Source organism: Anolis carolinensis, chromosome 3, assembly GCF_035594765.1.
Source record: "Anolis carolinensis isolate JA03-04 chromosome 3, rAnoCar3.1.pri, whole genome shotgun sequence".
NCBI lineage: Eukaryota > Metazoa > Chordata > Lepidosauria > Squamata > Dactyloidae > Anolis > Anolis carolinensis.
Genome location: NC_085843.1, coordinates 172,452,054 through 172,466,821, shown reverse-complemented (window position 1 = coordinate 172,466,821; position 14,768 = coordinate 172,452,054). Strand labels below are relative to the sequence as shown.

The following is a 14,768-nucleotide window of genomic DNA, read 5'->3' as shown; positions in this document are numbered from 1 at the left end:
GTTTTGCTGAATTGCTAAATATAAGGCCTCCCTTTAAAGTAAGACCTAGCTAAGTTTGTGTTTGGAAGCATGCCCGCCGAACAGAACGCCAGAGCATGCAGGTTTGGTAAATGTACTTACCATAGATTGTTCTACATTAAAATAATGATAGTAACAAGAAATTCTTGATAGAATTCACAGTGTGTATGGTTATGCTGGTTTGTGATGACAACTACTGTACAGTGTATAATAATTGTTCATTTTTTTGTTCAACAATAAATGTGAATTCTTCTTCATGGAAAAATAAGACATCCCCTGAAAATAAGACCTAGAGCATCTTCGGGAGCAAAAATTAATATAAGACACTGTCTTATTTTCGGGGAAACACGGTATGAAACAATCTGAAATAGAGATGAGGACAGTAACCCAAATCTCAAAACAGCCTGTGTGGGTCTTTCATCTGACCTTTGAACTATTTCTGTGATTATGATTTATCAAAGTTATGAGATAAGAGCCTTTTTAAAATGTAGGAAACTGTGACAAGAAACTGATCTGTCCTTTGCAGCCCAGAAAGGTGTTGTATGGATCTCACCTAAGTTTTGTAATCCAAAACCTGTTGCACTGGGACTTATTTCTGCACAGTTATGGGTTGAAATGAGTTGTCCTTTTGCCCAAATTAGTAAGAAATACATCTTGCCCCATCTTTTTTGCTCTTGTCCCACCCACAGATCAACTGAGGGCTGTATGATAAACAGAAGTCCAAAGCTTCCTTCATTATGTGAAGCTAGTTGTGTGCTCCTGAGATCTATTTCAAATTTGCAGAAGTCTATAGTGGGCAAAATGTCTATGGAAATGTTCCTATGAAATGCCCTTTGTTTATAAAGGACAGTGAGAGACTTTCATGGAATCATGGCCATGCTAAAATCATGTGAGTCTTAATTGCACAAATGCGTTCATTTCATGTATCCAAAGTATCCCGTAAAGACCAAAACAGCATTCCATAAATGGTTTATTTTGCAAAATGTACATTCAAATGGATGCTGTCATTTGCTTTATCAAGGGAATTCTGGAAAAAGTTGCAGTACAGAGCTTCTTTCTCAAAATTATCGGTCAGTATCAATTTACGGACCGGCCCTTTAAGAAGAAAGCTGCCTTGGGCTTTTGGAAAAGGCAGAGAACCCAGCCAAAAAGAGAGAGAGATTGTCACAGACAGTTTGCCAGTGCATGAGGCAGAGCCTAGGTTAGTCTGGCCTTACTGCTACGACAAGATGGCAACATCACACCCGCTCCCTGAAGGTTTCACTGAACTTGAAGTATTTGGTTTTGGCACAGTGATGATGGCAGAAGGTAAGCTGCGATGGGGTGTGATGAGGTAAGGTAAAGTAGATCGGATCTTCTTGTTTTTTGTTGTTCAGGCAAAGCTGCAGTTTGAAGAAGAGCAAGGAAAGATATCTGAAGCTTTTGACAACATGAAGAAAAAACCTTCAACATTTGCAGTGGACTAGTATAGGCTTCAGGGTAAATGATGTTACTATGGCTACGCCATTGTTCATTATGTCTTTATAAAATGGGGCAGAGGTTGTTTGCAAGGCATGTTATGTAACTAGACTGTTGAGGGAGTGTAAGTTGAGTTTGTTGTTGGAAAGATTCAGGGAATAAAGATCTGTATTATGTTTATTCTGTGGGGGGTTTAACAAGCAACATTGCTTTTGAGAAGCAAGAATTACATATTGCGTTCTCCGTCCTCCTTCTCTAGAAGTGGATCTTATTGCTTTCCCAGTCTGCCCATCTTTATTCCAAACAATAACATCCCTCCTGTTTGTGTAGCAATGTGTAAAACATGCAGAGTAGGCAAGGGAATACATCATAAGGTAATACTAGATATTAAACATGTCATTCCTATCAAAAAAGATCAATCTCAAAAGTCCAGCAAAATTGACTTTTCTCTGATGGTATTGTTTTTCTGCATAGCTTTTCTAGTGTCCCATGGGTAGCTATTATTGTTAGAATTCCAATTCATGTTGGCAATACATTCACATTACAATAAATATATAGCTGAATGTTGCAGCTTCACATGTGGTCTATGAGGAAACCTTCCTTAAGTTTGCATTCTTTTTTCTGCATTTTCCATTTTTATTCTCCGATCCTTCAGAAGAAAGTTTTGTTCTGCTTATCATCATGTGTCCTTTACTGCTGTTGATAAAAACAAATTATTTTCTTGTAGACATCTTATGCTTTGATGGAAAAGATGACAATCCTGGACTAATTTTAAAATGTACACAATTCCCACTATGTTTTTTAAAAATCCAGGAGATGGTAGATAGGTAGGTAAGTAGGTAGATATAACTTGTGTCTCTAAAATCCCACTGACAAGTTCTTTAGCTACAATGTTCCCAACATTATGATAAGGTGTAGTAAGCCAAGCATGTTCTTACCAATATACTGTAGACTCATTTTAATTGTCAAGAGCTATTTTATTATTTTGTTTGTATTGTAGATTTTAGGTCCAGTGATGACACTGAGCACTAAAGAACTAATCATAGTACATTTGTTGCTATTCAAGGAATTATCCACTTAAGAAAGGGAACCAGTGTGTGCATTTTGTCTACTTCTGAAACCTTGTCATTAATGTGGTTTTGATCAATTAAGTTAAAGTTGACATCATTGTTATGAGCTATAAGTTGTGATACTGTTCACAACTGACCAGGAACAACCCACACTTAAAACAATGGGTCTTCCTTCTGGGCAGTTTTTCTGTAAAACACATGCATTAACATATCCATTCAAATATATGGGATTTAAGTCTTACCATTGCCTGTATGTGTAAGGATCAACTGTCCATCACCAATTCCTTCTTACTTGTTTACAGAATAAATCTAATTGGAGCAACGGTGGGATGATATGATTGGTCATCCATCCATTTCAAGCCCTTTGTGGCCAGGACAAGAAATGTATTTTCTTCTCCAATCCTTGACACCGTCTTTTTTAAAAAAAAATCCTTTGAAATATACAGGATAGAAAATTTAAGACACTACACTAGTCTTAAATCACTGTAGTTCATGGCCCCAGTCAAGAATGATGTCAGGGAAGTGGAGAGAGATTTGGATCTGGTAAAGCAATGGCTTGCTATGATTCATTATTTGAGCAGCCTGCTTTTGACTTCATCACATGTAGAAAAATCACCATGCTGTCAGGACGCTTCCTCCTCGGGGGCCACCAGATGCCATCTTACGATGTAAGGGGAATTTCTGTGGGACCCCATAGAGGAAGTATGCTGGCAGTGTGGTAAGATGCTTCCCTGGGAACACCTGTTCTTTAGGGAAGAACAAAAGTTTCCTCGCTTGAATGGGGTAAGGGGTACAGCAGGCAATGCGGGGCATGGGGCAACCATTTTCCCTGCTGCTCCATGGATTCGCCACACTGTGTGGCAAATCCCCCCACAGCCCTAAAGATTCAGACCTCCATGTAATAAGGTCTTTAGTCTCCTTTGCTCATGGGAATACCATTGACAGTAGCTTGTTGTGTTTCATGGCCGGATCACAGGGTTGTTGTATGTCTTTCGGGCTGTGTGGCCATGTTCCAGAAGTATTCTCTCCTGACGTTTTGCCCACATCTATGGCAGGCATCCTCAGAGGTTGTCCATACCTCACAACCTCTGAGGATGCCTGCCATAGATGCGGGTGAAACGTCAGGAGAGAATACTTCTGGAACATGGCCACACAGCCCGAAAGACATACAACAACCCATTAGCTCATTGCTTTCCATGGGAATACCAAGGACCAGAAGATTAGTCCTGTATGCCACCCTACCACTACGGAGACCTACTCCATCCTGATTGTCTTCAACCAGTCTTTGGAAGGAATTTTATGTTGTTATGGCAGTTCAAACAAGCAAACTCTCTAACATGATTGGATCTTTTGACTGTTTCAGATGAGATGCAGGTCAACAAGCTTATAGACTTTGTTCCTGAGAAGATTCAAGAAAAAATAGGATGTTCCGTTTTTGTTTTGGTTTGTTTGTGGGGTTTTTTGTTTTTGCCTATTGTAAGATAACAAACCTTTGAAAAGTTTGCATGCACTTCAGTTTTTTGCTGAAAATCGTTTGGTCTTCTCTCATGGTATATATTAGGACTCTATCTTCAAGGGAAAGTGATATCTTTTTCTTCCTGTAAATGCTGTTCCCTTTCTACACTCTTCTGAAATAAAAAAAAACTGTTAGGAAGCTAATATAAAGGAACTGAAACTCTTAGAAAAGAGAGATCACCTCAGATCCTGATAAGGTGCATGGTATTAAGCTGCTGCCTGTATAAAAGAAGCTTCAGTCGGAGATACACTATCTGCGAATATAACCCCTGATAACATTTTATGTGCCAATCAGTCTACACAAACAAGGAAAGCACCAAAGGATGATGCCTCTCTGGTAAAACTTATGAGGCTATTTTCACTCTTGTCCTAATCATTCCTTGGGCACTTCTTTGTCCCAAGACATTGTGTGTGAACATGCCTTCAAGTGTTCGGTCAACTTATGGTGACACCATGAATTTCATAAGATTTTCTTAGCTAAGGGATAGAGGTGGTTTTGCTATTTCCTTCCTCTGAAATCTTGCCTAGAGGACCTGGCATTTGTTGGTGGCCTTCCATCCAAGTACAGTAGAGTCTCACTTATCCAACATAAACGGGCCAGCAGAATGTTGGATAAGTGAATATGTTGGATAATAAGGAGGGATTAAGGAAAAGCCTATTAAACATCAAATTAGGTTATGACTTTATGAATTAAGCACCAAAACATCATGTTATACAACAAATTTGACAGAAAAAGTAGTTCAATATGCAGTAATGCTATGTAGTAATTACTGTATTTATGAATTTAGCACCAAAATATCATGATGTTTTGAAAACATTTACTACAAAAATCCATTGGATAATCCAGAACGTTGAATAAGCGAGTGTTGGATAAGTGAGACTCTACTGTACTAATTAGAAATAACCCTACTTAGCTTCTAACATCAGATATATCTAGTGCATTTAGGGTATGCAACTCTAGAGATGATCATTAAACAAACCATCTGTAAGCACTTAGAAATTAATGCAGTGATCACTAAAAGTCAACATGACGTTTCTAAAAAATAATTGCTAGGTGTTGAAAGTTTCTAGCTGCCTTAGCAGGGAATCCTGTCAAAGTCCTGGTTGATCTCTGGTATAGGGAAATGACCAGGACTGTGGACACAATTGCTCTGAAGCATCCTGTCTCACAGGGTGGAGTTAAACTAGCCTGCTCCAAGAAGCTGGCAACAATGAAATGTGTGAGACAGAGACTAGAGAGACACAGGCAAAAAAAACCCTCAGAGGTAGTCCAACTAAAAACAGGGTAAAAGCTATCTGAAGACGTTTGGTAGGACAATAAGAATAGAAAAAGCTATTTTTTGTCCAACACCATTGTGTCCTCAAAGAACCATTCAATGCAATAGTTTTGAATGATTGGGGATTTGTTATACTTGCTTACTTAGGAGATCCCTCGTTGTCTGAGTATGATAGCCTTCCTAGTGTAGTGTCTTGGTGGTGAGTATGTAGGTAACTATAGAGCCTTATTCTTGACCCACATGTTCTTCCACAGTGAGGACATAATTTTCCAGGTGAAAGGTGGTCCTGGTCAAGGATGGCTTGATGCGCCTTCCTCTTGGCACATTTCTCCCTTCATGCCTTTTCAAATTCCACAGCACTGCAGGTCACAGCTGACCTCCAGTTAGAGCACTCAAGGGCTAGGGCTTCTCAGTTCTCGGTGTCTATGCCACAGTTTTTAAGGTTAGCTTTAAGCCCGTGTTTAAATCTCTTTTCCTGTTAACCAACATTCTGTTTTCCGTTCTTGAGTTGGGAGTATAGTAACTGCTTTGGAAGACAGTGATCAGGCATTCGGACAACGTAACCAGTCCAGCGGAGTTGATGGCATAGGAGCATCGCTTCTATACTGGTGGTCTTTGCTTCTTCCAGCATGCTGACATTTGTCCACTGGTCTTCCCAAGAGATTTGCAGTGTTTTTCAGAGGCAACACTGATGGAATCATTCCAGGAGTTGGGTGTGACATCTGTTGAGAGATGTAGTAGAATCAACAGGAACTTGCTCCTTGTGTCGAATTCCTAGAATAGATCATCCACCAAGGAGACCAGAGCCATTTTCCATGCCATAACCAGGCCTGAAAACAGACTGAAATGGATGTAGATGATCATCTCAACAGCTTTCGATACCATAGACCATGGTATCCATCTGGGTTGTCTTTCTGGGATGGGTCTTGTTTTTTCCTGTAGGTGTGCTATCGGGGGTGGTACTGGGGGATTCTGTCTGAATCCATGGCCATTTGTCTGTGGAGTCCCTCGAGGTTTAGTCTTGTGTCATATACTATTTATCATGTGGCCTATTTATCCAGTGGCCTAGGGAATAAAAGCCTCGTGACTTGAAGGTTGGGTTGCTGACCTGAAGGCTGCCAGGTTCGAATCCCACCCCGAGAGAGCGTGGATGAGCTCCCTCTATCAGCTCCAGCTCCATGCGGGGACATGACAGAAGCCTCCCACAAGGATGGTAAAAATATCAAAACATCCGGGCATCCCCTGGGCAACGTCCTTGCAGACGGCCAATTCTCTCACTCCAGAAGCGACTCCGGTTGCTCCTGACACGAAAAAAAAAATCATGTACATAAAATTATTGGAAGAGTTCTGGGGTCAGGTATCACCAGTATGTTGATGATACCAAACTCTATTACTCCTTTCAATATAATTCCAAGGAAGCTGTTCCTGTGCTAAACCAAAGCCTGGCAGCTGTAATGGACTGGATGATGGTGAATATATTGAACCTTAATCTAGGCAAGACAGAGGTGTGGCTAGCCAGTCAAAAGACAGATCTGGGAATAGAGATTTAGGCTGTGTTAAATTGGGTTACACTTCCTCTGAAAATGTAGATTTGCTGTTTGGGGGTACTCCTGGATTTAGCTTAGAGCTTTGCCTCCCAGGTCTTAGCAGTAAACAGGAGTGCTTTCATACAGTTAAAGCTAGTGTACCAATTGTTCCCATTCCTGGAAAATTCAGATCTGGACACAGTTACATATTCCTTGGTTAGACCCCATTTGAATTACTGTATGCACTCTATGGGGGCAACCATTACAAAGTGCTTAGAAATCTCAGGAAGCCTAAAGAGCTGCAGTCAGATTCCTAACTCAGACAAGTTACAAGGACAGTGGAGCCAGCAATACCATGCTATGCCCCTGCTAAAGCACCTTCACTGACAGCCTGTTCGTATCCGGGCACAATTCAAAATGCTGATAATGATTTGTAAATCTAGCAGATAATATTTTCCTTTATGGGACTTTTAGAGTTTTAAAATTATCTGAAGTGGCCTATCTCTCTATTTCTTCACCTTCTCAGACTCCTTTGGTGGAGAGAAGGGTGAGGGCCTTCTTAGTGACTGTTCCCAATCTTTGGAAGTCCCTTCTTATGGAGACCAAGATGGCTTCTTCCTTGGGTTCAGTCCATTAGTAACTGAAAACATTCTTGTGCAACCAGGCTTTTGGAAATTGAATGGAATAGGCTTTTAATGATGTGCTATGCTTTTTATGCTTTCTTTTCTTCTCAGTGGTGCCCCCCCCCCCGGTTCTGGGGCTCCCTCCCCAAAGAAATTAGATTAATCCCTACATTGAACTCTTTTTGGAAAAACTTGAAAACCTGGCTATTTCAATGTGCTTTTGATTAAATCGGCAGATCTCTCCCTCACCTATAGCTTTGCACTGATTTATGCCTCTTCTTACCAATGGCCTTTGTTCCTACTGTACATGGATTTTATCCCTCACCCCAACTCTGAATGTGTGCACATCACTGGTCAGTTGTTGGATTACTGAGTTATGATGTTCGATGTTTTTATATATTTTATGTATTAATTTTGAAATGTAATTTTATGCTATGTATCATTGTGTCTTTAGGGCTTGATCCCCATGTAAGCCATCCTGAGTCCCTTCGGGGAGATGGGGCGGGATATAAGAATAAAGTTGTTGTTGTTGTTGTTGTTGTTGTTGTTGTTGTTGTTGTTGTTGTTATCATCCCTATAATCTTTTAATTAATTTAATGTTGTATTCTAATACATTGTTTAATTGCTTTTTAGACAACTTTACACAACACAAAAATTGATAATTTTTAAGCTGCATTGTTTGAGATAATGTTGTCTGCTCCTCTTGAGCCACATTGTTGGAAGGAAGACAGGATATAAATGAAGTTATAAATAGGTAAAGGTAAAGGTTTCCCCTGACGTTAAGGCTGAAGAAATCCAACACCTTGCAGATACCCATGACGCTCAGGGATTTTTCAAAGCCACAAAGATCATTTACGGACCAAGAAACCATGGCATACAGCCTCTACGCTCATCAGATGGAACCAAAATTCTGAAGGACAAAACATCAATTGCACTACGTTGGAAAGAGCACTACCAGAACTTGCCGAATCGCAGCTCTAATGTGGCCAAAGAGACCCTCTCACAAATCCCGCAACAACAAACCAGGGGTGAGCTTGCAGCACTGCTAGTTTGGAAGAAGTCAGCAATGCCATCAGCCAACAAAAAAACAACAAAGCCAGCAGACCTGATGGGATTCCTGCTGAAATCTTCAGAGAGGGCGGACCCGAGCTGATACAACAACTCCACCAGCTCATTGAAAAGGTGTGGATGACCGAGAAAATCCCAGCTGACTTCAAGGATGCCACCATCATCACCCTTTTCAAGAAAGGGGACAGAACAGACTGCGGGAACTATCGTGGTATCTCCCTTCTAACCTCTGCCGGGAAAATCCTCGCAAGAATCCTTGCAAACCGCCTTCTTTCCGAAGACACCCTCCCAGAATCCCAGAATGGCTTCCGCCCCTCCAGAGGAACAGTGGACATGATCTTCACTGCTCGACAGCTCCAAGAAAAATGCAGGGAACAAAACCAACTTCTGTACATGGCATTCATTGACCTTGCAAAGGCATTCGACACAGTGAATCGCAGCGCTCTCTGGACCATCCTCCAAAAAATTGGGTGCCCTGACAAATTTGTGAACATTCTGCGGCTCCTCCATGATGACATGATGGCAACAGTCTTGGACAGCAACGGCTCCCAAAGTGACCCATTTAAGGTGGAATCAGGTGTCAAGCAGGGATGTGTTATTGCCCCCACCTTATTTTCCATCTTCATCACTATGATACTTCACCTTGTTGATGGGAAGCTTCCCACCAGAGTGGAAATCATCTATCGGACAGATGGCAAGCTATTTAACCTCAGCAGACTGAAAGCCAAAACCAAGGTCACCACAACATCTGTTATAGAACTCCAATATGCCGATGACAACGTAGTCTGTGCGCATTCAGAAGAAGCATACGAGAAGCTCGGCCTCTCACTGAACATCGAGAAAACCAAAGTGCTCTTCCAACAGGCACCAGCTAATCCCTCTGCAATGCCAAGGAATACAGCTTAATGGTGTCACATTAGAAAACGTTGACTATTTCCACTACCTTGGCAGCCACCTCTCCACAGAAGTCAACATCGACACAGAAATACAACACCGCCTGAGCTATGCGAGTGCAGCATTTTTCCGAATGAAGCAGAGAGTGTTTGATGACCGGGACATCCGCAGAGATACCAAGGTGCTTGTTTATAAAGCCATTGTCCTCCCAACCCTGCTCTATGCCTGCGAAACGTGGACTGTCTACAGACGTCACACCAAACTCCTGGAGCGTTTCCATCAGCGTTGCCTCAGGAAAATCCTGCAAATCTCTTGGGAAGACAGGTGGACAAATGTCAGTGTGACAAGAAGCAAAGGCCACCAGCATTGAAGCGATGCTCCTACGCCATCAACTCCGCTGGACTGGCCACGTTGTCCGAATGCCCGATCACCGTCTCCCAAAGCAGTTACTCTACTCCGAACTCAAGAATGGGAAGCGGAATGTTGGTGGGCAGGAAAAGAGATTTAAAGATGGGCTCAAAGCCAACCTTAAAAACTGTGGCATAGTCACTGAGAACTGGGAAGCCTTGGCCCTTGAGCGCTCTAATTGGAGGTCAGCTATGACCAGCAGTGCTGCAGAGTTCGAAGAGGCACGAATGGAGGGCTTAAGGGAGAAACGTGCCAAGAGGAAGGAGTGTCAAGCTAATCCTGACTGGGACCGCCTTCCACCTGGGAACCGATGTCCTCACTGCGGGACAATATGCAGGTCAAGAATCGGTCTCTTCAGCCACCTAAGAACCCACCCCCAAGATGGAAGACAATCGTCCTCGAGCTACGAGGGATCGCCTAAGTAAGTAAGTAAAGTAAGTAAGTCCAGTCATGTCTGACTCTGGGGGTTGGTGCTCATCTCCATTTCTAAGCCGAAGAGCAGCGTTGTCCGTAGACACCTCCAAGGTCATGTGGCCGGCATGACTGCATGGAGCGCCGTTACCTTCCTGCCGGAGCGGTACCTATTGATCTACTCACATTAGCATGTTTTTGAACTGCTAGGTTGGCAAAAACTGGAGCTAACAGCGGCCGCTCACGCTGCTCCCGGGGTTTGAACCTGGGACCTTTCGGTCTGCAAGTTCAGCAGCTCAGTGCTTTAACACACTTCGCCACCGGGGCTCCTTAGTTATAAATAATAATGGTATTAAAGAAAAAACCAATATAAGTAGATTAAAAATAAACAGACTAGGCATGACAAGACAGAACACAGAGGAGGGCCTCCCCAGCATCCCTTAGACAGGCACATATATAAGAGGAGAAGCTATCTCAAATAGTGACATCTCAAATAATTCAAAGTGGGCTTATGCCCTGTTTACACACAACAAAGATGAATACTGCTGCTGCTAGAGAGCCAACATGGTGTAGTAGTTTTCGTTCAGGAGTACGAAATCCGTGAAATCAGGATTTGAATTTTTTATTTGGCCATGGAAGTCCACTGGGAGACTTTGGGCTAGTCACACCCCAGCCTCAAGTAATGGCATACACCTAGTGGACAAATCTTGCTAAGGAAAAGATAGTGATAGGTTCACTTTAGTGTTGCCATAAATAAAAAAGACATGAAAGTACGCAGCAGCAACAACAACTGTCATGTTTGGGGTTTTTTAAAAATGTGCCAAAAATTGATGACAAAACTGGTGTTTCTTTTCAGCATTGCTTGGATTCTCTTTGAACATGTTGACCATTGTCTCTTTCTGGAAAATCAAAGAACTTCGCACTCCTGGTAACTTTCTGGTTTTCAACCTCGCCTTATCCGACTGTGGGATCTGCTTCAACGCTTTCATTGCGGCGTTTTCTAGTTTTTTAAGGTATTGTAAAATGTGCTTTGATATGACAATGTTTGAACATATTGCATTCAAAATCTAAATAGTAAATGTACAGGCAGTTCCCAAGTTATGAACAAGATGGGTTCTATAGGTTTGTTGTTAAATTGACTTTTTGTAAGTCAGAACAGGTACATTTTAAGAGTAACTGCAGCCAGATAGATAGATAGATAGATAGATAGATAGATAGATAGATAGATAGATAGATAGATAGATAGATAAAAATGTTTAAAAGCATACAATGCTTTTGGGTTGGAAAGATCAGCCATTTACAAGAAACGTTGCCCAGGGGACGCCCGACTGGATTTATTCAGTCTTCGAGGAGGCTCTTTCTGTGTCCCCCAGATAGATAGATAGATAGATAGATAGATAGATAGATAGATAGATAGATAGATAGATAGAGATAGATAGATCTTTGGATAGCATAAAGAAGAGTTAACACCCCCTGTTCTGTTGTCTGTGCTTCTGTTCAGAAGATTTCACTTCACTTTCTATCCCTGTGATAATTGGATTTTGAAAAATTTAGCTTGTGAAAACAAAGATTGGCTGATGCCTACTTTGACAACTTAGGACCCTTCTACACTGTCATATACTCCAGATTGTCAAAGCACATAATCAACGTTGTCTGCTTTGAACTAAAATGCCATATTATCCAGTTCAAAGCAGATAATCTGGATTTTATATGGCAGTGTAGATGGCCTTAGGGCCCTTCCACACAGCCATAGAACCCAGAATATCAAGGCAGATGATCCACAATATCTGCTTTGAACTGGATTAACTGAGTCCACACTGCCATATAATCCAGTTCAATGTGAATTTTATACAGTTGTGTGGAAGGGGCCTTAGTGTCTATGGCAGGGACATTACAGTTCCATCCACTGGATGTTCTATTGTTTCTGTTGTCTCTTTTCAGGTATTGGCCCTACGGATCAGATGGGTGTCAAATTCATGGATTTCATGGTTTTTTAACAGCACTGACTAGTATAAGCTCAGCAGCTGCAGTTGCCTGGGATCGACATCATCAATATTGCACTAGTAAGAGTTCCTGCCTGGTTAGCTATTTTTAAATACTTTTTTACTTACCAATGGGTTCTGGCTTATTATAAGATGATGGGACTGGCTGCAAAAGTGCAGCATAAAACATGACATAGTCACACAACAAATATTTAAGGTTTCTAATGATTTCTTCTGTACTCATGATGAAAAGTGGTGTGCTGGCCAATAATTAGTGATTATTTCAGTTCTGGCAATGAGCTAGGCAGAAGCTGGCTTCTTTGGAGCAATCGTGAGGAGGCAAGATGGCATCCTCTTTGGGGCCTAGGAGGAGAAAGCCAGCCTGGAAGGCCTTAAACATGTACTGTCTTACCTTGTAGAAGGACAGTTCTGGCAATGAGCTAGGCAGAAGCTGGCTTCTTTGGAGCAATCGTGAGGAGGCAAGATGGCGTCCTCTTTGGGGCCTAGGAGGAGAAAGCCAGCCTGGAAGGCCTTAAACATGTACTGTCTTACCTTGTAGAAGGACAGTTCTGGCAATGAGCTAGGCAGAAGCTGGCTTCTTTGGAGCAATCGTGAGGAGGCAAGATGGTGTCCTCTTTGTGGCCTAGGAGGAGAAAGCCAGCCTGGAAGGCCTTAAACATGTCCTCTCTTACCTTGTAGAAACATGACAGCAGAGGGGCCAAAGGGGCCCACTGGTGGGTGGGTAAGGTGGGGGGGGGGGGGATAAAGGTTTTCATAAAGACAGCCAAAACTATCCTTAAAAGTCTGTTGTGGAAGTAATGTAAATATAAAGTTTTTTTATTATCAGTATGCACAGTTGGCCTTGCTGGGTCTATTTGGTCTAGATCTGTTGTCAGTGGGTTCATGGGTCCTAGGGGTTATGTGTGTCAAGCTGGCCCATATTCCAGCGGGCCAATCAAAACGCTGGCACATATTCCGCCAGGCCAATCAAAAAGCTGATACAAACATACAAACATTCACTTTTATTATATACTAGCTTGGGGTCCCGGCGGTGCCCGGGTTATTAGTAGCGGACATTGAGTTGTTTTGGATATTATGAATGGGCCCATTGATGCAGATCTATGGCCGATGGGGTTTGCAGTAGTTTCTGGATGGGGCTAAAGGTACTGGAAATCCCATCGTCTGTGGTCAATCCTCCCAAAAACCTCAGCAGTATATAAGAAGAGTCATGGGGGTCTGTGCCACCTTTGGTACAGATACATGACTGAGGGGGTTAGGAATAGTCTCTGGATGTGGGTTAAGGTACTTCAGATCCTATCATCCATGTTCCATTGTTCACCAAATTCTCCCGGGTTGAAAGTCATAGGGAGTTTGTGTTCCAGGCTTGGTCCTAGTCTGTCATTTGGTGGGGGTTGTGTGGTCTGTAAAGCAGGTGATGGTACTGCAAATTCCTTCATCCATGGTCCATCCTTGTCCAAACTGCTCCAGATGCATCTTTTATGGGGGTTGCAGTGGTCTGTGGTAGTCAAATTCCAGGGCAGAAGTATACAATGCCACATACATACATACATACATACCCACAAACACTGACTTTTATTACTATATACCTGGTTGGGTACCTGACGATGCCCGGGTTATTTGAAAGGGGATTTTATTTTTTTTAATGAATTATACCAGTAATAAAATGCATAAGGTTGTAGATGGACAACATCCACAACATCCTGTGGCGCAGGCTGGTGAGCAGCCTGCTGCAATAAATCACTCTGACCATGAGGTCATGAGTTCGAGGCCATCCCGTGGCGGGGTGAGCACAGTCAATTAAAAAAAATAGCCCCTGCTCGTTGCTGACCTAGCAATCCGAAAGATACTTGCATCTATCAAGTAGGAAATAAGGTACCATTTATAAAGTGGGGAGGCAAATTTAACTAATTTATGACGTTGGAATGAGGAAGTGCCATCACAGTGGATGATCTCTCGGTTCTATGTGCATTGGGCATTGAATGTTAGCCCTATATGTATATAATGTGATCCACCCTGAGTCCCCTTCGGGGTGAGAAGGGCAAAATATAAACACCGTAAATAAATAAATAAATAATGTTGCCTAAGTACCTGATGTTGCCTGGGTTCATTTGGTAAGGATATATATATTAGAAATAGGCATTGTTGGATTTTGGATTTAAGAATAAAGCTATTAGAAAATGCATAACCAGATAAACAGAACCATTTATATATTTATAAACAGATCACATTATATACATATAGAGCAAACATTCAATGCCCATATACACACAGAACCGAGACAGAGATAGACGCAGAGGCAATTTAACCTTCTCCTGAGGGGATGTTCGATTCTGGCCACAGGGGAGAACAGCTGCTTCATCATCCACTGTGACAGTACTTCCTCATTCCAATGTCGTAAATTAGTTAAATTTGCCTCCCCACTTTATAAATGGTACTTTATTTCCTACTTGATGTGGTGCTACTTTCATCAGCCCAAGATCAACCTATTTACGTACTG

General features: G+C 42.0%; 1 protein-coding gene and 1 long non-coding RNA gene across 5 annotated transcripts in view; one reads left to right on the top strand and one right to left on the bottom strand.

Moving 5' to 3' along the window:
• Nucleotides 1-14,768, top strand: part of rgr (retinal G protein coupled receptor) — an 86,768-nt gene that overhangs the window by 58,633 nt on the left and 13,367 nt on the right. For 3 of the 4 annotated variants that reach the window (XM_062975815.1, XM_062975816.1, XM_016995001.2), the window contains 2 exons: nucleotides 11,125-11,281; nucleotides 12,210-12,331. In XM_062975815.1, the coding sequence (XP_062831885.1) occupies nucleotides 11,125-11,281; nucleotides 12,210-12,331 (279 nt within the window). Of the gene's footprint in view, nucleotides 1-1,192; nucleotides 1,327-11,124; nucleotides 11,282-12,209; nucleotides 12,332-14,768 lie in introns of those variants that run through there. The other variant, XM_003223263.4, reaches the window with a different exon arrangement.
• Nucleotides 851-13,130, bottom strand: LOC134297660 (uncharacterized). The gene is made up of 3 exons (XR_010004482.1): nucleotides 12,663-13,130; nucleotides 4,037-4,174; nucleotides 851-2,172 (listed from the first exon to the last, which is right to left on the bottom strand). It is a non-coding gene; the product is annotated as an uncharacterized LOC134297660 (long non-coding RNA).